A 25,644-nucleotide genomic window follows, 5' to 3' on the forward strand; every position below is an offset into this window, starting at 1 on the left:
TGCCACGTCATTATCCCGAATGGCAACGACTCGATGTATTCAAGCAGGCAGTTCTAGTTTTTGAGTCAACAGGACTAACCATGTTGGGCTTGTAGGTCTGTGTGTATAAAGAGCAAATTTCAGCTGCATGTCCTAGAAGGTTGGATCTGCTGATTGAAATACGAAGACTTGTCAAATTCACAAGCATGACATGGGGGGGCCAGTTGACAACTATGTATGTCAGTGCGTGCACACTCAATATGAAGTGTGCAGCAGAGGTTGCCCTTGGAGTTGTGCTCTAGGCTCCCTTCTGCAACATTAAAATAATAAAGGAGAATTTCAAAAATGCACACATGAAATGAGGCAAAATGCTACTTAAGTAGCAACAGAAGATCAGAAGTTTACAGCATGGGGAACCATCACAATTCACCTCCAAACCGTTTCAAAAAGTGGCTTTCACAGTGAGATGCTGTGGGTGCGCCGGCAGGAGATGTGGTCATTGAGGAACAGAAACTCAGACATCTGAGTCCCAATCCTGGCCTCGTCAGTTGACCAAAAATTAATCTTGGCCAAATAACGCATTCCCCCTGCTTCAGTACCCTTATCCGCTATATTTGTGAGTACTTACAAGCAAACTTCATGCCAGTATTCAGCACTTTATAAATAACTGCACATGCACATTTTCATGTGTAGTAAACGATGATATTTTTCTGTGGGAAACCCAATTTGTTTCTAAGGGTTAGACTGGGGAGTTATCAGGGAAGAGGAGCTTTAGAATGACTTCTCACAATGTCTGCAGTCCACTAAACACCTAAAACACTTCAGAATGTCAAAACAACGCCATCTCCAGTAGGACAGACTATATGCATGGTAAAAATACTGGAACTCAAATGTCATCTCAATACCTTAGTGGTGCCCGGCTCAGGTAACCGTTTCCGTGGACAGCGGGTCCCCAGGTAAAAGAGCAAGCTTTAAAACAACACACAAAAAATGCTTTCATGCGTACTACAGAGCGGGGCCTTTTCTGCTATGACATTCTGGTGTTCAGGAGTACATTTTCGGATTGGCTAGAAGTGGTGTGCTTCCACAGAAAAAGTGCTTTCCTCCACACAGCTGTGATTTATTGTCTGGAGCAAGCAGTAGTATGACTGCCTACAGAAGGCTCACTAACACTCATAAAGTACCAAGCTTACAAGTGGACAGAGCTTGAATTTTCAGAAGCATATACACATAGGACTGTTAAAATGTCTTAGATAAGCAAATAATTAACAGTCTTTGTTAGGTCGAGCGCACAAGCGCTTTGACCTGTTGTGAGTATTGTGGGCTTTTAACCATGCTCATCACACTCACTCGTCCGTGGGCTTCCCTTTTTTTTTTTTTTTTTTTAAATATTTTTATTGATTTTATATTTCAAAATATAATACAAATTATTCAATTTGCAACCACAGGATAAACCAATACAATAACTAATATCTAGGTCATTTAACAATCACACACCCCCCCAATATGCACTTCACGGAACACTTCAAGTTTTACAGTATCATTTCTGGCTGCACCCTCCATGGGTTTATCCTTTATTGTTTATTTTATATAGGCATTCGCTCGTGACCAGTGTGGGCCTTGTTTTGCATGCATGAGTTCCCTGGCTCCCTGAGGAGGGCACCATCTGGATTAGTCTATGCAGATGGCTACCCTGGTTTACTGCTCCTCACGTGTCGCTGGGACTATGGTGACGAAAATTTGATGAACAATTAGTACTAGAGAGTTGGGAGGAAATTATGTGTGTGCGCTATGATACCTGGGTGCCCTATGAATTTGTTTCCGTAATGGGGGATGCAGGGGAATTTATGACGTGATTATCGCGATTGTATGTGCCCCAATTCAAGGAGGCTTCTCATCGTTTTTAGCCTCCAATTTTGTTACCAAATCCTCCCAAGTGGAGCATCCTGTGGGTTGTCGCCCTTCGCGCACCATTCTTTTTAGTACCTGGTATTCAGTGCGAGCCCAGCGTATTATTAGAGAGTACCAGGATTTCAGATCGGGTGCCTTCGGGGCTTTCCAATGCATTGCTATTAATCTTTTGTACATTAAAAAGGCCAAGTCTATAAATTTGTGCAGGTGTCTTTGTTTTTTTGGTCTCTTCCTCAGTCCCAGCAGGCAGGACCCAGGGTCTGCTAACAGTGCAAGTCCCGTTAGCCCAGATACCTCCCCTACCACCTCCGCCCAGGCCATTTGTATATTAGGGCAATCCCATACCATGTGGTAGAAGGGTGCTGACGGTATTTTGCATCTGGGGCATGTTGGTACTGAATCAGGGAACATGCGCTTTATTCTTGCTGGGGAAAGATATGTTTGATGCGTGTAATTGAATTGGGTATATCTAAATCTGGGATTCCTTGACACGCCTCTGATGTGAGATAAGGCCTTGGGCCAGTCTTCCAATGGGATCGGGGTGGGGAGTACTGCATTCCATCTACTCCATGCTTTCCCTGCCTGTGCTTCAGGAGTTTTGTTGAGGATTCTATATAGATTGGATATTATTTTTGTTTGATCACTGTGTTGTAGAAGCTGGTGGAGAACTGGGGAGGTCTCTGGTTCCGAAGTGCCTATTCCCCATATTCTTCTGATTTCATGACATACGGCATGATATGTCAGGAACTGACCCGAATTTATCTCTGTGAGGGCCTGGAGAGCCTCGAACGTCATTAATTTGCCGTCTTCAAAGCAGTCCCCTACTGTCTGTATTCCTACTTCATTCCACAGCTTTACGGCTCGCATTCCAGCTGCAGTCCCCGCCAATAGATAATTTAGCGGTATGTGTGGGGAGTAAGGAAGCTTATCCGCTCCTCTTTGCACATATTTAACCCAGCACGCATGCGTGGCTGCAAGCAAAGGGTTAACCAGTACCACTTTGGGGGGCTTTGACGTCAGCCAATTTAAAAGGGGGGTATCGTTCCGCCGAGGCTCTAGGCTCATGGGTTCCGCTTGCTCTGGTCTGTGGATCCAATATTGGACCCACTGAAGTTGTGCGGCAGCATAGTATCTTTCAAAATTCGGAGTTCCCAGGCCACCGTTATCCAACGGGCATTGCAATGTGGATAGCGCCACTCGCGCTGTACCACCTCCCCAAATGAGCTGCAGTAATGCTGTGTTTAAATTGCTGAAGAAACTTTTGGGAATGGTTATCGGCAGGGCCGCAAAATAATATAGGAGCCTAGGTAGAATCAACATGTTAGCAATCGCCACCTTACCGGGTGGCGAGAGCGGAAGCTTGTTCCAAAATTGTAGGGAGCCTTTTATGGAAGTTAGCGCCTTCCCCAGGTTCCCGTCTCTTAAGTCTTCTGTGGCATATATGTTTATCCCAAGATATTTAAATGTTGTCGGGCACCACTTTAGGTGCCCTACCTCTGGGGGGTCTTGGTTGTTGGGGGCCCTTTTTGCCAGGGGGAACACACAGGACTTCTCCCAGTTTACCACAAGGCCAGACAGGCCTCCAAATTCAGCCAATAAAGACATTACAGGTGGGATAGCTGCACAACCGTTCCTGATATATATCAAAGCATCATCTGCATATAATGAAATCGTGTGATGTAACCCATTCCTAATAATTCCCCATTCGTGCTCCATAAGGCGTACTTTTGCCGCTAACGGCTCCATTGCTATGGCAAACAGTAGCGGGGATAAGGGACATCCCTGCCGTGTCCCCCTGGAAATCGGGAAGCTATCAGAAATCACCCTGCCTGACTTCACCCTCGCGCTTGGATTAGAATATAATGTACGGACCCAACGAATGTAATTAGGGCCTATTCCCATACGGGCCATCGTAGCCATCAGGAAGTCCCATTCCAGCGTATCAAAGGCCTTTTCTATGTCTAGTGAGAGCACCATTTCCTCCTGTGCAGTCCTGGGGGTGTCTCCTATTATACTCAGCAATCTGCGAATATTTAGGAAGGTGTTACGATTTGGGATGAAGCCATTTTGATCTGCATGAATCAATAATTGCATGAGGGGGGCTAACCTATTAGCCAATATTTTGCCTAATATTTTGCAGTCTGTGTTTAACAGCGATAGTGGTCTATAAGATTTAACATCTGTGTGGTCTCGACCCTGTTTAGGGAGTACCACTATCATAGCTTCCCTTTGAGATATAGGTAAGCTTTCTTTAGTCCACGCCTCCTGGAACACTCCTAGCAGATGGGATTTTAGGCTGGGTAAATAGGTTTTATAATACTCCGAGGGGAGGCCGTCTGCACCCGGGGCTTTGTCCCTAGGCAGCTGTGCAAGGGCTAGTTCTGTCTCTTCTGTTGTTATGGGGGTTTCAATTCCATCTCTATCTGTTTGTGGTAGTTGGGGTAGGAAGGAGTCCGCCAGGAAAGCCTCAAGTTGTGTAGCTGTGCACGAGGTACGTTTAGTGTATAAGTTTGAATAGTAGTTCCTAAACGTCTCGTTTATTTCTACTTGTGTAGTAGCCATCTCATGCGCGCCACCCGGATGGCACCTATCGGAACTTGCTGTCTATCCTCGCGGAGTAGCCACGCTAACATTCTACTTGATCTGTCTCCTTCCGTTTGCAACCTGGTTAAGTAATAGTTGTAGTCGTGGCATCGGAGCCTGCTATCTGCCTCATTATATTTTGAGCGCTTTTCTTTGAGGACAGTGCTAGCGATTTCCCCCTGTGCTACCGCTTTTTCCGCAATCCTTAGCTCCTTCTCTAGTTTACTAATTTCCTTCTGTAAAGAACGTCTCACTCCCCACGTAGTGGACATGCATACTCCGCGTGCTACTACCTTGTGGGCATCCCATTCTATCGCCCGGGTTGTTGCAGACATAGCGTTTGTTTCCCAATATTGGCCTATAGATTTCCCCAATGTTGCGGCGAATGCTTGATGTTGTAGAGCTTCCGCCTGGAATCTCCAAGTGGGAATTGCCTGACGTGCCCTGCCCCAGTTCAGTGTTACTCTCAGAGGCGCATGGTCCGAGACTGTCTTTGCCAAGTATTCAGATTCAGTGATCAGCGCCCCTATTTCGCGGGTGCCCCATACTATGTCTATTCTTGTGTGGGTGTTATGTGGGACCGAGTAAAATGAATATTCTTTTTGCTCTGGATGGCCTAATCGCCATACATCATAAAGACCCATAACATTTGCCCATTCTTGCAGAGTACTTACGGGCTTCCTACTAGTTGGTGTGCTTGAGTGGGCACTGGTTCTGTCCAATGCTGCTGATGGGGTACTGTTAAAATCACCGCCCCAGATGGCTAGGGGCATGGGGTGGGACAGCAACGTTGGGGTGAGAGTGGTAAGAAAGCCCGAGATGCCACTGTTGGGGGCGTATACCCCGATCACAGCCATTTGTCTGCCATCTAGTCTGCCCTCTACTACTACGTACCTACCTCCCTCCCTGGTCTATCTTGTGTGCTGACATGAGAAATGGAACTCCCGCAGCTATCCAGATCAACACCCCTCTCGCAAAAGCCGAGTACGTTGTGCCTATCAACTGGCCTCCCCACTTCGTGCGTAGGGCGCGTAGGTCCCCCTCTAGCATATGTGTCTCTTGCAGAATAGCGATATGCACTCCTAGTCTTTTAAGTCGAGCGTGCACTCTAGCCCGTTTGCTCAGCATCCCAAGGCCCCTGATATTCCATGTTAATATAATATACTGGTTTTTCGTATTGTTTCGGGAAGACATCATATGGGGTATTGGGGATGTGTTGCTGTGTTGTGGATCTGGGCTTTGGTGTTGGCCCGCCTGGTCTCTGCCTTTCTGTTGCTGATATTTAAATATAGCGGGTGCAGGTCTATGTTTTGTGCATTGAGTAATTCCGATTCTTGCATTGCTGCTAAACTGTTAGTCCCCACCCCCCTAATTAAACCCCCTATACTACTTACAACTACAGTGAAACTACAAAACTTAAAAGTGTGTGAAATAACTCTTATCCGGTTGGATTTGCATAGTGGGATTCTCATATCGTGCAGATGTGGCTCTTGTAAGGGGCTCACATCGTGCCGCAGACTTAGTCTGCCAATATCGACAGGCGCCCCCCCTTGGCATAAATCTGTTCCCTCTGGCCCCGCCCATCCGTCATGTACCACCTACTTATGCCCCCAATCACTTAGCTTAGTGTTTATATCAAAGATGCATATTGTTGAAGGCACTTTATCCCCACGTCTCGGCAGTGTCGCAGAGTCTCTGTAGATTTTCAAGTTTCAAGCATCGTCCCTGGTAGTCTCTCTGGGCCTGAACGAATAGTTTATAGATCGTCAGCAGTTCTTGGGGTGACCTTCGGCCCACCTAGTTCTCCTGTTACCGTGGATGCGGAGCTGGCGGTGTCTGAGTCCGATCCCAGCTCCTCAAGACCACTGGCAATTGTATTGCGGCTTTGCATGTGTAACGGCGTCTCTTTTAGCACTTTTGCTCTTTCCTCTGCTGCTTGCCAGACATTGGGCTGGCCTCTGGTGCGCCGTTTGGATCTCTTCCTTACAGCAGGTTTTTGCCATTTCTCGTCCCCCTCTTCGTCTTCCCGGGGGTGTGCAAGGCCCTTGGCGTGGAGCCATGTCCAGGCATCCTCGGGGTTGGTGAATATATGGGTACGGTCCTCCATCACTACCCTTAGCTTGGCTGGGAAGAGCAGGGCATATTTTATATTCTGTTCTCGTAAGCGTTGCTTTATTTTAACAAAAGAATTGCGTTGGTTCTGCACCTCTTGCGTAAAGTCTGGGTAAGCGTTAATATTCGAGTCTTCATACTTGAACGGGCCCTTATTGCGGAATTGTTGCAATATTGCGTCTCGGTCTCTATAGTTCAAGAACCTGGCAATCAATGGCTTGGGGGACTGGCCGGGGGCCGGAGGCCTGCCCGGGATTCTGTAAGCCCTTTCAACTGAGAAAAACTTGGATGGAGCCCCATTTAACACATCCTTGATTAGCCACTGCTCTAGGGAGATTTCCGATTCCGGTTGACGCATACATTCCGGAAATCCCAGGAATCTCACGTTATTTCGGCGCGCCCTACTCTCCATTTCCTCCGATCTTCTCCAAAGTATCTTCAGCTCCTCGTCCATGCGTTGAATCTATTTTTGGTTCCCTTGCGCTATTGGAGTTAGATCAGCTATTTCAGCTTCAGTTGTTTTCACTTTTTCAGCTAGGCTTCGATGATCCACTCGTAAAAGGTTCAAGTCTTGCGCGACTGCATCAATTCTGCCTTCCAAGGATGACTTAGTGTCCAATATTGCCTGCAATACTTTCTCGAACTGAGCAGAATGTGCTAGAAGTGTGCTTTCCAGTGACTGTAGGGTTGGGCCAGATTGTTGGTCAGTGGGCGTTATCGCTTGGGTAGTTCGGTCTGGGTTCTTGGTTGACTTGGCTCTGCCGGCCATTTTGGCTGTTCTGAGATTACCTCCCAATCTGCAGAGATTACGCACTTTTAATCTTCCTGATTCGATGTTATAAACTTTTACTGAGTTGCCTGGGCATGGAGCGCACATCCGGTGTTGAGGGCGTGAGATTTAGGCGGCAAAGCAAAGTGACATTTAGTCTTATTCTGACTTATTATGACCTGGATATTCAATGACAAATGCTGCAGTCATTAATGGATTCAATGTTCCAGCTATGAGTTCTTGTGGGGCTGTCCTCCGGGCCCACCGGAATATGCGGAGGGTGTAAACGCTGGGGGAGTACCCTCGTTTCTTCTTGTGTGGCGGGAGGGCTTGGTGCCAGAGGCTCCCTCAGATAGAGGGGAGAAGTGCTGGGCAGCCGGAAGAGGCGTCGACACGCGGGAGAAATCGCGGGTCAGGGCGATCGCAGGGCGCCGCAAATTAACTTTGTGCAGCTAAGGACAGTCGCGGCAGGGACCCATTGCAGGGGAGTCCAGGGCAGGCCACCCGCCCGCGGTCCAACCCAGCCGTCCACTCTGCGTTGGTTGAGTAGTCCGAGCTCCCAGCAGCACGCGATCCACATCCATCATGCCCTTTTGCGTAAATGGAGAGGTGGGGTGGAGGGGGGGGGCTGCTTGTCATTCCAAGGGTTTTCCCCTCAGCTTAGTTTTGGTGTTTTCCCCCCCCCCCCCCACCCCCCCTTCGCAGGTGCCCTCCTCACCTCGTTTAAAAAAAAAAAATTCTGCACCGGGGACCGCCACAGCCTGCTGGCCCGCCGCCGCTGCGCGTCTTCTTTGCTGGGCATCTTCTTTGTCCCTCAGCAGCTTACACACGCGGCTGCTGCTGGGCCTCTTCTTTGTCCCTCAGCAGCTTACACACGCGGCTGCTACCGCGGCAAAATTCAAGATGGCGCCCCAGTTCCTCGAGCTGGCTTCACGCGTCCCGGGGCGCCCAGTGAAATCAACCGTGCGGTCCGCTTTTGGACACGTCTCTTCAGCCCTCCCGGCCACGAGCAGGCCTGTAAGCGGGAGGCGGCCGCGCCCGGCGAGAGCGCGACCGGGGCCGCAGCCGCAGCTCCTCCCGCTCTGCGCCACACCCGGCGCGGACTCACGAGTCCCAGCCCCGCCTTGCCCGCGTACCGAGGGGCGCCCGCGACACAAGTTGGGTGCCCCGGTCTCCCCCGGTCAAGCCGCCGTCCCGGCCGCCGCTACCAGGCCGCGGGGGAGCGCCTTCCAGGATGTTTCAAGGTAGCCGGGAACGGAGCGCTCAGATCAAGTGACCGTCCCGGCCGCCATCTTGGCTCCTCCCCCCGTGGGCTTGCCTTTAAGTAGTCCTTTGTTATCATTGGTAAATGTTTTACGTTTGTCCCTCCTTGGGGTGGTTTAGTTATCGCCTTGTTTAATATTGTTGGCATTTGATTAGAAAATACTCTGATTTCTGTGGCTTAAGCTTCAGTGTATTGGTCGACGTACAAATTTGAATATTCTACAAAAATGTATTCCTAATAATTAGTTCTTAATTGAAACAGATTTGAAGGTATTGCTGGGTTTTGTCCACATACTGATGGATGGCATCACCGTATCCTCTAGCAACACCTTTGAGGTGTCCAAATGCACCTTATTGAGAATCAGAGCTAGGACTGGTCCTTGTAAAATACCACAAGTCATGGGCGTAGATCTTGAAGCTTGTCTTGCCAGTCTCACCGGATATCATCTGTTTCTGAAGAAGGATGCAAGCCGGTTCAGTGTTGCACCACTGATGAGCATGCAATACCCCCAAATTAGTAAAAAGTTAGCCATGATCAATCATGTTGAATGCTGCTGATAAAACTAGTAGTTTAGCAAGCTGGCAGCCCAGTTGTCTAACTTTGAGAGGATATAATTAAGGCTTTTTAAGGGTGGCTGTTTCAATACTGTAACCAATGCCGAAACTGGATTTTTATGAAAAAAGATAGGGAAGCAGCAGTTACTTCTGTTGTTGTTTGTAACCCCCTTGGACTCCTTTTCATCTCCAGTGATTTAACCAAACTACTGATTTTAAAACATTTTAGCTTTACTGGTTACTTTTGCTAGTTTTAAATCACCTTCTTGGATTTTTAAAATTGGTTGGTAAAAGAATCCAAAGGCCTGCATCATGGCCAAAGTTAATGTGATGTGTTATGTGATATAATTTGGTCCAGTAGCATGCAGTGTCACCTTTGATTTGATAAAATGATGGCGCTTCCCCTAAGAGGCGGTATTTGTGAGACCGCCACCTACACTGGCTACACTTAACTATGAATGGGTCTTTTCCCTGCAAGGGGTACTATTATCAAGTTGTCAGGATATAAATCTATTTTCAGATAGAACACCAAAGGTTTGCATCCAGGTGCAGCCATATAGGTAGACTGGGAGAAGCGGTTTCAATTCTGTGGTGTGGTAAGCTGGTTTCTGGCTACAATTTTCCCTCCCCCCACTTTTTGCCTGTTTTTTTATGCAACTTTGGCTGAAGTGCACTGGGTTCCTTCTAACCAGGTCCCCAGTGCCAGTGTTCCTTCCCAAACAGAAGACGCTTGGTCTCTTGTTCCCCAAGAGGCCAGGTCCTTTAGCACCTCTTTAAGTCTCTAGTAAATGGTACCTCTAGTATTTACGGCCTAGGTACTATAGAGGCACTCCCAGCTAGTAGTTTATAGGGGTGGAGCAGAGACTTCAGCTGTGCCTCAGACCCTTCACTCAACTCCTATCAAAACCTACCTCCCCCTTGGCTAATATTGCTTAAGTGTTGCCCCTCAGTCGTTTTATGTAAAATTCAACCCTGAGGCAGTTTTCAACCTAAGATAGTGCATAAAATTCACTCAGGAGATGGCACACAGTATTCATTCATAAGGCAGTAGCCAATGTGAATTCCAAGGGCAGTCATAATTGTATACAATTGGAAAGACATTCTAGCCTTCCTGACCCATCCACTGACCTCCAACTCTTCAGCACGCATATCCGTTGTTCTGCTTCAAGTGGGATTCAGACTGATCTACCTGTAGATTGAGCCAAACCCACCAAGACATATATCTCAAGCTAAGAGGATAGTTGTGGTGACACCATGCCGTTTGAGTCAATACCACTTGGTTTGGAGCATGACCATAAAACCCTTTCTTAGGTTTTTGGGACAGCCATTGTGTAGGAAGCTGGGTACTGGTGGCAGTATGCCACCTTCACCCTCCCACCCAACACACACACTTTTTGCCTGGTTTTGTGATGCAACTTTGACTGAAGTGCATTGGGCTCCTGATAACCGCATCCCCAGCGCCAGTGTTTCTTACCCAAAACAAGACACCTGCTCACTTAATCCCCAAGTGGACAGGCCCTTTAGCACCTCCGTAAGTTCCTTGTAAATGGTACCTCTGGTGCCTATGGCCTCAGTATTGAAGAGGGTCCCTAAGAGCTGTAGCATAACTTGTGCCACTCTAAGGGACCCAGCACCAACCTCATGCAGACTGCCATTGCAGGGTGTGTGACTAGGTGCTCCCAGAAATAAAAACAGGACATGGCCCACAGCCTGTGTACCATGCCACCCAAAACATTGCATGTAATGTTGTCGATTCTTGGACATAGTAAGTGTGCAGTGAAGCAATATTAAAAACATGTTCTGGACAGTGGTCAGTATGAGTTTCCCAGCTACTTGATGACTTCACTGGAACTAGGGATGTTTGGTATCAAACATCTTGCATTCATAAACACTCACTGATTCCAGTGATGGATTTATTAATACATGCACCTAGAGAACACCTTGGAGATGCCCCCTGAAAACCAGCCACCAACAGACGAGATTCTGACCCCCAAGGGTAAGAGACTTTGCTCTCTGGAGGTCAGAAGCAAAGTCTGCTCTGGCAGGTGTGTTTCACACCCCTCCGAACAGGATCACTTGCAAATCTACATTCCAAGGCAGGAGGCTTCAAAGAAGCCCACCACCTTTGTTATGCAAATCCAGCTTTCCTCAGTGGAAAATGGCATCTCGACAGGTGGTAAAATTAGCTATGCGGGAGGCGTGTTGAATTTCCAGACTGGAAACACCCCTAGGGTGACCAGACTGTCACAAACACAGCCGTAGGAATTTAGGCATCTTGTGTGTGGTGAAATGAGGAATTCTGGGACAGGGTGATGCCCAATCCCCAAAGGAAGTGGCCATCTAGGGGTGTAGTGACCCCGAGGGTAAGTAGCCCATTGGCTACTACTACACTTCACGGCTCCTAAATTGAGTATTTAGGGGACCCCCTGATACCAGGATTTTAGATTTTTGCTGGACACAAAAAAAGGAGTGGACAAAGAAGCCTGCTGACCAAGAACCAAGGAGCAAGACTGACTTGGCGCCAACCCTGCCAGCCTGCCTGCTGCATCAGACCCTTGAGGAGCAACTCACCTGTCCTGCTGCTGGAGCCTCCAAGAAAATGGAAGAGCTGCCAGTGCTTCGCAAATTGCCAAAAAGAACTCCTTTGGAGCAGAAGTGCTGCTACCCTGCATCTGCAATTCTTGACAGCAACCATTACAACACAATGTCATCTGGGTACTGAAATGAGATAACTTGTATCTTCCGACACCCTTGCAGAAAATTTCCTCTTACGCTTTCACTAGACAAGAGGGCAGGTCTCAGTTAAATGCCATGATTTGTAAAGTTAGATCAGTGGTGCACGACAAAGAAGAAGTAATACATTTAATTGCAAACCATTCACTTGATCTGTTGTTTAGAACTTAAACTTGGTTATTGGACGACAGCATTTCTGTTATACACTGGTTCGCATCAGACCTTGTCAGTCACAGTAGTTACCATTCAGGTTAATCTTGAAAACTGACTACTGGCATTTTCATACAGTATTTATACCCAATTGTCTTTTAATCGGTCACCCTACAAATGCATCAGTAAGTAAATTTACACACTAGTATAAAAGACTGGCTTCCGTGTTTTAGCAAGAGGAAATATGAGTCTGTTGGGAAATCCAATTCTTTGGCTGATGGCCCCCGCAAAAGCCACCTGTAATATTATAAATTGCCTTTTAGGTTGAATTCAAAGCTGCTCAGCTCAAAATAAGCAAGTGTGACTGGATATCCTCTTGATCACATACGTATTATGAGCTAAGACGTAAGAATAGAAGAGATAGTTCTGTTTGCCATAATAAACTATTTTGAGGACCCTTTCTTTTTCACTATTCCTGGACATCAAATCTCCTATAGATTTCTCTTAACCTAATCTTAGGTCAGTTAAGGTAACTTTGACTTGGAAGCTAAGGATCCACTAGCACAATGCCGTGTCTAAGGTCAGATCTTCTTTTCCCCATCATGATAATAAATCTGTGCTTGATACCTTCTATAAGGGCCATGTCTACTCTCTTTTAATGAGATCCTGTCAAATCAAAAGCTTTAAGTTAACCTAAACAAAACACTTGGTTCTCCTCTGAGCTTACTATTACTAATTTAAAACTAGAAACATACCCGGCATAAAGAAAGTGAAGAGCTAAGCTAAGGATCAGCTACATACAGCAGTGAAATCGGAGTGGCAAAAGAGTTCTTTTAATCACTGTGCATTAACCAAGGTTCTGATTTTTCAGAACTCCTCCATATCCTTCTTGAATTGCAGTCAACCGGAGCTAGTCAAACCTCTTTCTTGATCTCCCTTCAACTCAGCATGGATCTTTCTTGCTTCTTTGAAGGGTGGGTCCCACTGCTCGATATTTGTAGTACACATCTTGTACAAGAAGGCTCTGGATCTCACTTGGAACAATTTGTGGCTCCAAGGTCCCCATTTCAGCTAGAAATCTTAAGCATCTTTATCACTTCCTGAAAAAATGGACTTCTTGTACTGTTTAACAGAGGCCTGAGGCAAAGAATTGTACCTGTAATATGTATGCCTGCAGTGTTAAACCTCTGGTCAAAAAGCCCTCTCTTTGTAGACAATTTGAGTAATTTTCACCCTATTACCTATTTGCCTTACTTTGGATTTTGAAGTAAAAGCTTGCTTTTAGCTAGTTGAAAATATTTGATGAGGAAAATTATCATTTTGACTCCTTCCAGGCAGGTTTTAGGCTGATTTAAACAATATTTCCAGGGCTACTGTTGGTTCCCAGTGCCGCTTTGGCCTTCTTGGGTTGCTTGATGGTGGTGGTAGTGGAGCACTGCCTCTTTTAGATCTGTCAGTTGCCTTTGATAGCCTTGATCAAAACGTAATGCTCAAGACGTGGGCAAAGAGCTGTGTTCGTATGCACCCTATTTCTTTGTATACAATATTTTTCATCTGGAACAAAACAAGCTTTATCTTTTGCCTCTGAAATTAGAGTAGAGCTGTGGTGTCACACATAGGTCAGTATAATACCCTTTATGTATTTTATCTGTACACACGGCCCCTTGCCATGATTATAAATTGCTTCAGGTAGGGACCTGATTTCACATACACCACCTAGTTCCTGTTTGGCCAGTCACATAGTTCACATAGAGGAAAACATCAGTCATTATCCAAAGGCTATGGCCATTACACAGTGGTGAATGTCAGCTAATTTTATAGAGCTCAGTCCAAGAAAAACCAAACTATTGCTACAAGATAGACATTACTGGATGGAGTGATTCATTTGGACGCTTATTGTTGGTCCTTTGTTTTATTCTGCTAAGGCATTTTGTATTCTTATTTAAATTTATTTGAATCCATCATGGACTCCCATGTTGCCAGGGTTAAAATAACACTCACCTTCTTTGAAACACATTTGAACATTGATGTGATGAATGCCCAGTTTCGTCCAGATTAGATAGTCCAGATTCTGTCTCTCTTACCTCAAGTGAACACGTTATGATGTTTTGTGTTAGTGGTAATGTTGCAGCCCAGTTGATCACTAGCCTCCTCAAAAGATGAGCACAATTCCCCAGTGCTCAAATCTCTTCATTGCCTCTATCTATATATGGGTCTGTTTCAAACCCATGACAGTTGTGCAAACATCTTTATATCAAAAGACCACTGAATTTGTGCCTTCTAAATTTGAATGGGACACCTAAAAACTATTTTTGCAATTGAACCAATCTACTTGTGTGGTCCCTAGAGTGTGACATAAGGTCATAGATCTTTTTGCATCACTGCAGTCAGTCTGGAACACTTTGCCCCTCATTTTCCATGTTGAATCGCATCTGAGGCATTTTAGAAACTTTTTGAACACTTAGCTTTATAATCAGTATCTTCCTTTAGCCTCTTTTCCCCAGGTTTTTTCACTCTAGGGAAATGCCTATTTTGCACGTTCACCCCCACTTTTTTGGACTGATGCTGCTGATTTTTTGACTCTGACTAAGGACGCCTAACCAGACCTCAGTGCCAGTGTTCTAACCCCTTACAAAGTGTATGTGGAATTGCCTGTGTCCAGTTGGCATGCGCTGACTTACTTTTAGGTCACAAGTATATTGTACTGAGGGAATCCAGGGCATGTTAGGCAGAGTGTCCACCCAGGGCTGCACACTATTTGTGCCATCCTGAGTATGACGAAGGGCAAAATGGCTCCCAGTCTGCCTCCACATACTGGAAGGGCAGTGTTTAAACTAATGGCAGAGCCATCACTTCCCTTAAACCTATATGTAAGTCTCCCCTAATGAAGGCCTATAGAGTTTTAAGGCAGGGACCTGTATATTGTTAAGTAGGACATATATTTTTATTTATGTGTTAATAGCAAACCCCGCAAATAGCTGTTTTGCTGGGGAAAGGTTAGTAGCCCCATTGGCGAACATCAGGTTACTGTCTGGCACCCTGCCTGGCTTGCTTCTGAATAGGACTACCTTACTGGGTATTGTAAGGTATCAAATTAATTATGACATTAAACCTACCTGGCGCCCAGGTAGTATTTAATGTCAGAATTAACGTTCTTCAACTTTTAGAAAGTTGCCACTCTGTGACCCAGCTGGTCCAGTGGCCTCACATGGGCACCGGCCCACAGAAAGCTTTATGCCCGCCTAGGAAGAAGTATGAACAGCTCCCAGGCTTGAAAACAAAGACAGCTGCCTAAGGGTGAGGTGTTGCTTCCCCTATCAGGGAAGCCACCTGGGGTTTTAGCCTAAAAGGCAAGCTTCAAAGGCGAAGCCACCTTTGAAGGGCAAATGCTGTTACACTCCTGAGCAGGTTGCCTTTAGTTCATTCAGCCAAATTGGAGACAGGGACAGAAAGGGAAAACTTGTTCCTAAACTGGTTTTCCTGTGGGGTGTAGCTGCCAGGTAGCCACATTTCTAGGGTGGCCTACCAAGCTCCTGATGACCAAAGAGGGGTTCAGACATCTTAAGAGTGGCTAGAATATTGCACTCTGGGATTGCCAGATGCCACAGATGGCAGAAAATTAGTCACCATTGGCTAGTGACCGATTGGTCCCCTAAGTGCACTTTCCTGGGATAAATATGGCATCTTTGGCCCCCTGTATGTCAGGTCACGTTGGATTTGGAGAAAGGACCAAAGACTGTCTTCCCTTCAAACTACATAAAGAGAGGCTGCACCGTCAGAAGGACTGCACCTGCTGAACTTTGGGCTTGTGAAGTTTGGGATTGTGCCTGTGGCCCCTGGCTCATGGAAAAGCTGATTCCCAGATTGAAGTAGTGATTCCAGGGATCATTAGCTGATTTCCCCTGTAACAAACTCCAGGGACGCAAGAGCTGAAGAACCCCAAACCAGCAAGTTGGTAGGCACCAAAGACATTTTGCTGCTCCCTGAGAATGGGTGACCCAAGAGACAGATCCTCAACAGCTTAAAGTTGCACCTGAGTCTGCCGGACCCGGGAGTGTCAGCTACAGTCCAGGTTGGTCACCCAGAAGGAACACTAGACCAAAGGATTTCACCCCAACTATAATGCAAGGAGATCGGTAGCCAGCATCAGCTGGACCGTTACTGTCATAAAAACGACTTTGTGGGACCCAACTTCTGTGGGCAGATTCACCCCACATTACCCATGGACTGAGGAATTACCAGAAAGGCACCCCTGCCGACCGCACCTCAACCGGAGCATCCTTGAACATCTTTTCATTGTGCATCCCCAGCATCAGGACCACTCCTTTTTCGTCCATGGCTGTTGTTCTTTAAAGGCTGGAAGTTGACTCAAAAAGGCTCTGGTGGCTAGGTAACTGTCCAGAGTATACTCTGTCCCCCACTAGACTGCCATCCTATCGGATTTGGTCACCCAAGCCGGGTAGTAGTCAAACTAACTTTACAAACTTTTGAAAAAATGTCAAACTTTTTGCTCACCAATGCTGTTTGCTATTGCAGTTAAAAGTGATATCTTCTAAATTCTGTATTGTGCCAGTGGATTTTGCGCATCAAGGTCTTTAAAAAATGCATAACAATATACTCAGTTTTTATGAATTGATGTCTCGTTCGTTTGTTGTGTGTGACTTTTTTATTCCATTGTTTAGTACTGTTAAATGCTTTGGACTAAGTTCCTTTGTGCAAGCCTTGCTGCTCGAAAGCCAAAGCTACCCAGGGTTGAGAGTAAGGTTGTTCAAGTGATCCTGACAGGACCCAAGACATCTTTTGCGAGTGTAGTCTATGATAAGGTCTCACAGCCATACGATATAATGTATGTAGATCCTCACAGTCACTCTCCATGTGTTGAGGGAAATGTGTTTTATCTATCTCTAAGAAGCTCAAAAAATGAGCATTTGATTACATAAATAAAATCTAAAAAGAAGATGTTTTTCAGAAACAGTTAAAGGTTTTCTGAATGTTATATTTCTGCTACACACTCTAGAAAGTCAAACGCAACGCACACTGGAGCAAACACTTTTTTGGCACCATTTGCATTGTTGCATAGTTGCAAAATTGTTTTACCTTATTTCCATTCTGTCTACCACAAAAACCCTTGACCTTTATTTTTAGTCGAGTGTTATGAGTTCATTCAGTAACATAAAATACTTATTTTATTAAAAGAAAGGTCTTTGATGTGGTTCTGTGAAAATTGCTCCTAGGAAGGTGGTGATGCATTGGACATCAGTGAACTGGACGATATCGAAGATCAGGATGATAGCCGGACCTCTTCCAGTGGTTTTGGTAAGAGTGTAATTTAACTCTTATATTAATTACATTTTATTTACCTTGTACAGAATAACAGAAAATGAAGAAATAGACATGGTTATGTTCAGGCAGGTGTGGCTGAATATACACGCTGTGCATAATCCTGCCATCTAGTTTTGGGCTTGGATGTGTGCAAGTTGTTTTTCTTCTAAGAAAGTATTTTGAATCACAAGGTACTCTTGACTCCTTCCGCTGGTAATGAGCATGGTCACTGATTCCATTGTCAGATTGTTTTTTCTGCCATCTGGTTCGGATGTGTACTCTTGTGCTGCGGTTCAACTCCGTCGTGTTGCTCTTCTCTTAGTTCATACCTGCTTTCCGTTGGTATTGTTATTGATTGTGGTCTTCTCTCTCCTCCGTTTGATAACTCCAGTTATGTCAGGCAACTCTTAATGCACTGGTTCCCCGTGGTCCTTCCCCCTTCAGGACCTCACTTCGCTCCTTAGGCACCCTAAACTCCCTCATCATGTCCACTCAGTGATGGAACAGACACACTTTTGTTTACTATCCTTGGTGTCACTCTACGTCTCCTCTCACCGATCTCCACCAAGTATGTAATCTGTGCCTCTCCTCCAAACATGATAAGGCCAGCTGCAAGGCTTGCCACTCCTTCAGGTCAAAGAAGACTTTATGTGGGGGCATGGCCTGTAAAGATGGCCGACCGGACGCTTTAAGCCCGCGCTCTGCTGCCCCAAGTTATAATCCTGCCACCACTGGCAAAGAAAATGTGTATAATGATCCCCTTAGGTGGGGCAAATAATCCTATGTCGAGGAACAAGTCACAAAACTCATGGAGACAACGACACTGGTAAATAAAGTGGAAGATGCAGAGGGCTGCTTTCGCCTAAATAATTTGGTCGGATTCCAGTAGAGGGTGGACGGGAGCTCGATGGAGATCTTCCTGGAGAACTGGATCACAGATGCACTAAAACCAGAGGGCCTGTCCATGATGTTTGCATTTGAGAGAGCCCACAGACCACTGGCGGGGGCCCCATCAAGAGCACTGATTGCCCCCATTTTCAATTATCGTGATAGAGACTGCATACTCCGGGCGGCCAGGGAAGCCAGAACCCTACGATTCGAGATCACGTTATAACCATCTACCCTGATTACACACGCAAAGTACACGGTCCCAGAGAAAGACGTAGGTAGAAGTCGAACAAAAACTCAGGTCACTGGAACTTACGTACATGCTACTTTTCCCTGGGTGGTGGCACAAGAAAAAAATATATATATTTCATCACGCCAGAGGAAGTATAGGCATAGCTGTAAAGTGAGAACAAAATACCCCTGGGGTCTCTGTTCTCATCTGGTGGGAGACTGCACCGGGGAAACAGGGAGGTGGCTGTAAGAGAACAACTAATTGTAGTCTTTCCTTAAGAGACTCAATTGTGAAAACTACATAGACATCAAGGATCGGGGTGCAGGACGATGGAACAATTGCAGAAATGCGAATGGAGGAAGAAGATGAGACACCGGCACAAGGTAGCCACGCAGAAGGAGCGGAAGGAGATGATGAAGGAATGGTATCTCTGACCCAGACCCCACAGCTCGAGAAATTGATAGCTGAACTCGAGCGAGCACACTGTTGCCCTAGAGGACTGTGGTAACTGTAATGAACAAGGGAGGGAGTGGGGTTCCCCCCCCCTCTGTGAGATAAAGGGGGAAGATGATCAGAGGAACCCTCAGGTACCTTAATGAAGAGCGGCACAGAAGACCGGGGTAGAAGGGAAAAGGAGCGGTTGATTATAATTGTTTATTGTATACTTGCTGTTTGATACAAATTGTGTTTTGCTGCTACGAAAAGCATGGTGAGATAGCAATGGGAGATAGAACAACAAGCTGCTCTGTGTGGGGTCAGATGCCCCTGAAAGCGAGATCAAAACATTCTCATTCACACTACGGTGCAAAACTACAGGATTGTGTTATGAAATGTCAGGGGATCAGGCAACCCTTTGAAACGATATAGGATACACTCATACCTGCGTCACACGGGGTGGGTATCACATGCCTTCAGGAGACACACCTCATGGACTGCTAAGGCGAAAGGCTAAGAAAGAAATATAGCGGACAACTATATGCACCCACCTTCTCCTTGCATGCCAGAGGGGTGGTGGTGTGGGTGAGACCGGGAATTCCCTTTAGGATGATTTATGCAGAAGATGATACGCAGAGAAGATACTTGCTGCTACAGGGAACGTTGGATGGCACAGACATAACCATTCTGAATACCTACGCTCCCAACATAACTGATGAGGTATTCTTCACCAAGCTACAGACACTGTTGACAGACAATATGACGGAGAGATTGTTATGGGAGGGAGACTTCAATTGTGTGATAGATGCAAACTTGGACAAGCAGCCCCCACAACCCAGAATTGTGCATTCTCTGGCGGACGCTATGGTTAACCTGGAATGTGAGGACATATGGCACAAGAGACACCCCCAACACAAGGAATTTTCCTGCTGCTCTACTACACATGACACTTATAGTAGGCTAGATAGAGCCTTGGGTACAGCAACCCTGAGGACAGAAATACAGAAAGTGAGCTACATGGGTAGATATCTCTCAGACTACTCTCAATTAATGCTGGAGTGGAATAGAAAGGGGGACACTAATGGAGGGAGATACTGGCGTATGCCCATAGAGGCATTGACAGATACACTGTTCTGCCAAACATTGCATGAAAGGATTATGAACTACCTGGATGAAAACTGGGGCACAGCAACCAGTAGGAGTACGTAATGGGAGGTACTGAAAGCTGTCCTCAGAGGGGAATGTATAAGTAGTTTCTACAGAGTACAACAGTGGGGGGATAGTATGGACTCTGGAGTAAGGCAGGGATGCCCACTCTCACCCTTATTGTTTGCCTTGGCCATTGAAGCGTAGCGTAGCTTCCGAGGCATATGGGGACAGAGTCAATAAGAGTGGGAGAAACCACATCTTCGATGGCATGTGTAACTGTAGGTACTCATGCACTGCATACTTCTGCCATTTAGTGGTAGGTCCGGATCTGTACAAGTTGTTTTTCTTCGAAGAAGTCATCAGAGTCGCAATGAGAAGTGACCCCTCCTTTCGGTGATACTCTGCATGGGCATCTACTCCATTGTTGGATTGTTTTCTTTTCACCATTGGGTTCGTACGTGTTATTTGGTGCTCCGGTTCAAGCCTACTTCCAGCCCCTTTGGAATAATTTTGACTTTGTATGCTTATCGGTATTGTTTCCAATTGTGTTTCATCCACATACTGGGAAGGGACACAAAGCACACTTTGTCAGGTCGACATACTCTGCCTTCGGCCTTTGGATCTTACCCGATCAAGCCTCTCTCTATACAAGTTTCGGTATCTAACTGAAATGCTCTGCTGATGGAACAGACACCTTTTCGTTTTTGCCCTAGGTGCTACGCCAAATACCCCCACACAAACCTCCACTCTGTGTGTAATCTTTGTTTATCACCAAATCATAAAGAAGAGGACTGTGAAGCCTGTCGATCTTTTCGGTCGAAGAAGATGCTACGAGATTGTCGGGCATGCTGAAAACAGATGCATTGGCCTCAAGGACACACCAGATATCTTCGGTCTCCAGTTCCACGAGGCTACTGCGGCGGAAGAGGAGGCCTTTTCCATTTCAGAATCTGGATTTGAGTCGGAGCCCGAAGAGGGCGTGCAGATACCATCAGCGTGTGTGCAGCTTGCAGAGAGTACAAAGGCCCATTTACCAAGGAAACATTCTGCTTCAACAGAGACTAAGGCTATTGGGCCACCACTGCCAGCAGGCCATGGTCAGCACTGAGTGATTGCCAAGGATGCCCGGCCTTCCAGCTCAGCACCAAAGGCCAAGCCTAGGGCTCCTCCCACGAAATGGGCTCCCAAGGTTTGGGCACCGACCCAACCAGGGCTGTCTTCGGCATCAAGTTTTTCGGCACAGAAATCAAAACATTTCTCGGAATCAAAATCAAAACATTCATCAGCACCCAAAGTTTCACCATTCGGATCAAAACCATCTGTTTTGGCAACAGAGCCTGTTTTACAGACTATGGCAGAGAAGCTCAATCCGCAACATAACACTACATATTCAACCAATTACTGGTTGGATAGTTGCAAAATCTTCCCATCTTAAGCCTCAGGCTTCATTTGAGGAGGCTATTGATGTCCAACCACCTCCACAGAAGAAGCGGAAAAAGGACATTGCCACTAGTCCAATACCTCCACCTTTACCACCCTCTCCTCCAACTCCTTCACCACATCATTCACCCTCGGAGACAGAAGATTTGATACACAAAACTCTATTAGGGTCACCACACTCCTATGTAGAAGATCAGGGGAGGGAGGATAACTGCAACAGCCATTATTAGATCCTTGGAACACACATGATATTGACCCACCAGAGGACACAGATCCTGATTTGTATCCGGCAAAAACATCTCCACCAGATGACATCTTTTAAAGAGCTGGTAGCCAGAGCGGCTGCATACCATCAGGTCCCATTGCATAAAGACTCTATAAAAGATGATTTTCTATTCGAAATCCTTTCTTCCACCGCTAGCACATCTCAATATCTACCCCTGTTAAAACGCATGACACAGCATGTGGAGGAAATTTTAAAAGACCCTGTTCGCACCGAATAGTTACACCCAGGGTTGGCAAAAACTATAAACCAGCCCTATCAGATCCTTCTTATATTGAGGGACAGATTTCACTAGATTCCTTAGTAGTCTCCAATGCTTGTAGAAGAGCTAATTCTCAAACTTCTGGGGACACACCTCCTCCAGACAGAGTCCAAGCTCATTGACGCTTAAGGTAAAAGGATGGGGATTCATGCAGCCAACCACTGGAGGATTGCAACACACAAGCCCTATTGGCAAGATATGACAGACCACACTGGAACGAGGTGGAGGATCTTGTTCAACAGCTCCCAGAAGAATTTAAAAAGAAGGGACAACAACTTTTACAAGAGGGAAAGTTGATTTCTGACCACTGCATTAAATCTGCTCTTGATGCAGCAGATACAGCTGCCAGGGGAATAAACACAAGCGTATTGTTACGATGTCACGCATGGCTGCCTATTTCAGATTTTATACCTGAAGTTCAACAAACGTTGTTAAATTACCCCTTTGATCAGGAACATCTTTTTGGTCCACAAGTAGACCAAGTTCTAGAAAAGATGAAAAAATGATGCTGATGTTGCAGTCTATGGGAGCTCTTCAAACTCCTGGAAGCCGAGGCTCCTTTCGTAAAGCAAATTTCAAACAAAGATATAGACAATCAGAATCGTTCACCTCTTTCAGACGGCAACATTCACCATCCTCTTCAACAGGTTTCTATAGTGGATCATATAAGGAAAACAATTCCAAAGGTAGAGGAAGAGGTGCCTCCATTCGCACCACCCCTTCCACTTCAAAACAATGACTCTCTCCTCATTCCCCCCGATAACACAACCCTTGTTGGGGAACGTCTACAAGATTTTCACCCCAGCTGGCAAAATATAACAACAGACGAGTGGGTGTTAGACATTATCCTACATGGTTATTGCCTGGAGCTATTAAACACACCTCCAAATATACCGCCCAAAAAAGCACAAACTCTCTCTAGAACATCTCCAAATGTTAAATTAAGAAGTACTGGTTTTCCTTCACAAAGGAGCAATAGAGTTAGTTCTCAATCATAAGAAGGGAAAAGGAGTTTATTCTCTGTATTTTCTAATTCCCCAAAAAGATGGGTCCCTTCATCCAATTCTAGATCTCAGACCATAGACCATTGAATCAATGCATCCTATCAGAGCATTTTCATATGGTCACTCTACAAGATGAAATACCACTATTACAGCAAGGAGATTTCATGTCTGCTCTAGATCTAAAGGATGCCTATTTCCACATCCCAATACATCCAGCACACAAACAATATCTTATATTTATCATACAGGGCAGACATTATCAGTTCAAAGTTCTCCCATTCGGAGTAACAACTGCACCTTGTGTATTCACATAATGTCTTGCAGTAGTTGCAGTGCATCTACGCAGACAAAGCATTTATGTCTTCCCATATCTGGACGATTGGATTATCAAATCCAGTTCCCTTCAGCAATGTCTTCAGCACACATATACAACCATTCATCTTCTACACATGTTTGGGTTCACCATCAAAGTACAAAAATCACACCTACGTTCATCCCAGATACAGCCCTAATTAGGAGCTGTTATAAACACACATTTAGGATTAGCCTAACACAATCCAATCAGTAATAAAAAAAAGTAACTCTGTTGAGTCAGCTATTTCCCAATCAAAATGTTCGTACTGGAACAATACAAAAAAATCTAGGGATGATGGCATCTTGTATTGCAATAGTCCCATATGCAAGACTACACATACATCCACTGCAGGAGTGTCTGCTGAGTCAATGATCTCAAGCACAGGGTCAGATACACGATCTAGTGTTGGTAGATAGCTGCACCCACTCTTCTCTGCAATGGTAGAACACACAAAATCTGACAAAAGGGCAGCCATTTCTAGACCCTGTTCCCCAGCTCATTCTCACAGCGGATGGCTCACCTACAGGTTGGGGTGCTCATCTCCTCAATCTTTCGATACAGGGGATGTGGGACACTAAACATCAAGCTCTACACATAAATTACTTGGAGCTTCAGGCAATTCACCTAACCTTCAAAGCCTTTCTAGTTCACCTCCAAGACAAGACAGTTCTAGTCTGGGCGAACAATAAAACAGCCATGTTTTATTTACAAAAACAGGAAGGGAACACACAGTTGTATCAACTAGCTCAGACAATTTGGCATTGTGCAATTGGACGATTGGACATACATTCAACTGCAATCTTGCCGACCTGTTCAGCAGGGCATGGCAACAAGTTAACAAGTGGGAACTAGACCCTCAAGTCCTACAAAAATTCTTCCATCAGTGGGGATTTCCACCCATAGATTTGTTGGCAACATCAAACAACTCAAAATGCTCAAACTTCACCTCCAGGCTCCCACACCCCCTCTCCAAGGGCAATGCTCTATGGATTAATTAAGCAGGGATATTTGCTTATGCTTTTCAATCACTCCCTCTTCTTCCCTTTATGGTGGGGAAGCTCAGACAAACATGTCTCACTCTCATTGTGGTGGCTCCAACTTGGGCACGTCAGCCATGGTTCACAACACTACTCGAACTTTCAGTAGTTCCATATGAGAAGGGAAAACAATCTAAAAATGGAGTCGATGCCCATGCACAGTATCACCAAAAGGAGGGGTCATCTTACCTCGTGACTCCGACGATTTCTTCGAAGAAAAACACCTTTTATACAACCAGACCCAACACTAGATGGCAGAAGTATGCAGAGCATGTGAATGTACAGCACTACATGCCACGAACAAATGCTTATAGGCTAAGTAACATAAACCACCTACTATCATTGTATGCTGACGATGTGCTGTTTTATCTACAACACCCGCGGGACTCGGTCCCAAAGCTGTTACAACACCTGGACAAATTTGGGGAGGTGGCGGGCCTTCGAATTAACAGAAATAAACCACTGTTGTAGCCTCTGGGGGTGCTGAGGGAGATGCAGGAGGGGGAACTCTCCATGTTGGGGCTCCGGTGGGAGAGAACAATGTTCGGGTATCTTGGTATTATGGTAGAACATGGTCCAGAGGATCAAAGACATTACTGCACTGGCCCACCTGTGACAGGGCTTAAAAGGTCTGTTCTGTTTTGGAACATGTTTCCGCTTTCCACTATGGGATGGGTAGTGGTGGCAAAGATGGTGTTCCTCACCAGTTGTCTTTACACCCTTCAAAATGTAAGGTACATGCTGCCATGTGAACTTTTTTTGCACACTGGACAGCCTACTGACATCCCTCGTATGGGTGGGAAAAAGGAGCCGGGTAGCACTAAGAAAGAAATTCAGAGTGGGAGACTTGGTCTTCTGGAGCTCTATTATTATGCAACCAAATTGCAGTATGTCCCACACAGTGGCTACCTGGAGACTATAGTGCAAAGAAAAAGTTCAGGGGCACACACGTTAAATCAGCTACTTATGTGCGATAAACCGGAACCCCCAGACACCCCATATTTAATACGGCAGGCGGCAGATATATTGGAGCGAGTGATCACAAGGGTGTTTAAAAGGCCACCGTTTGCCAGGGAACTGGACAATGATCCTGTTCTGCCACGAGGATAAGACAATGTCCATGGTAAGATGGAGAGAGGGAGGCTGCCTAACACTGGGGGACCTGTACCCATAAGACACATT

The 25,644-nt window shown here is 45.9% G+C and overlaps 1 protein-coding gene across 2 annotated transcripts in view; it reads left to right on the top strand.

Moving 5' to 3' along the window:
• LOC138296348 (heat shock factor protein 2-like) overlaps positions 1-25,644 on the top strand; it is a 198,325-nt gene that overhangs the window by 146,846 nt on the left and 25,835 nt on the right. For both annotated transcript variants that reach the window (XM_069235398.1, XM_069235399.1), the window contains one exon: positions 17,290-17,371. In XM_069235398.1, coding sequence (XP_069091499.1) covers positions 17,290-17,371 — 82 coding nt within the window. The remainder of the gene's footprint in view (positions 1-17,289; positions 17,372-25,644) is intronic.

This window comes from Pleurodeles waltl, chromosome 5 (assembly GCF_031143425.1).
Source record: "Pleurodeles waltl isolate 20211129_DDA chromosome 5, aPleWal1.hap1.20221129, whole genome shotgun sequence".
NCBI classification, from domain to species: Eukaryota; Metazoa; Chordata; class Amphibia; order Caudata; family Salamandridae; genus Pleurodeles; species Pleurodeles waltl.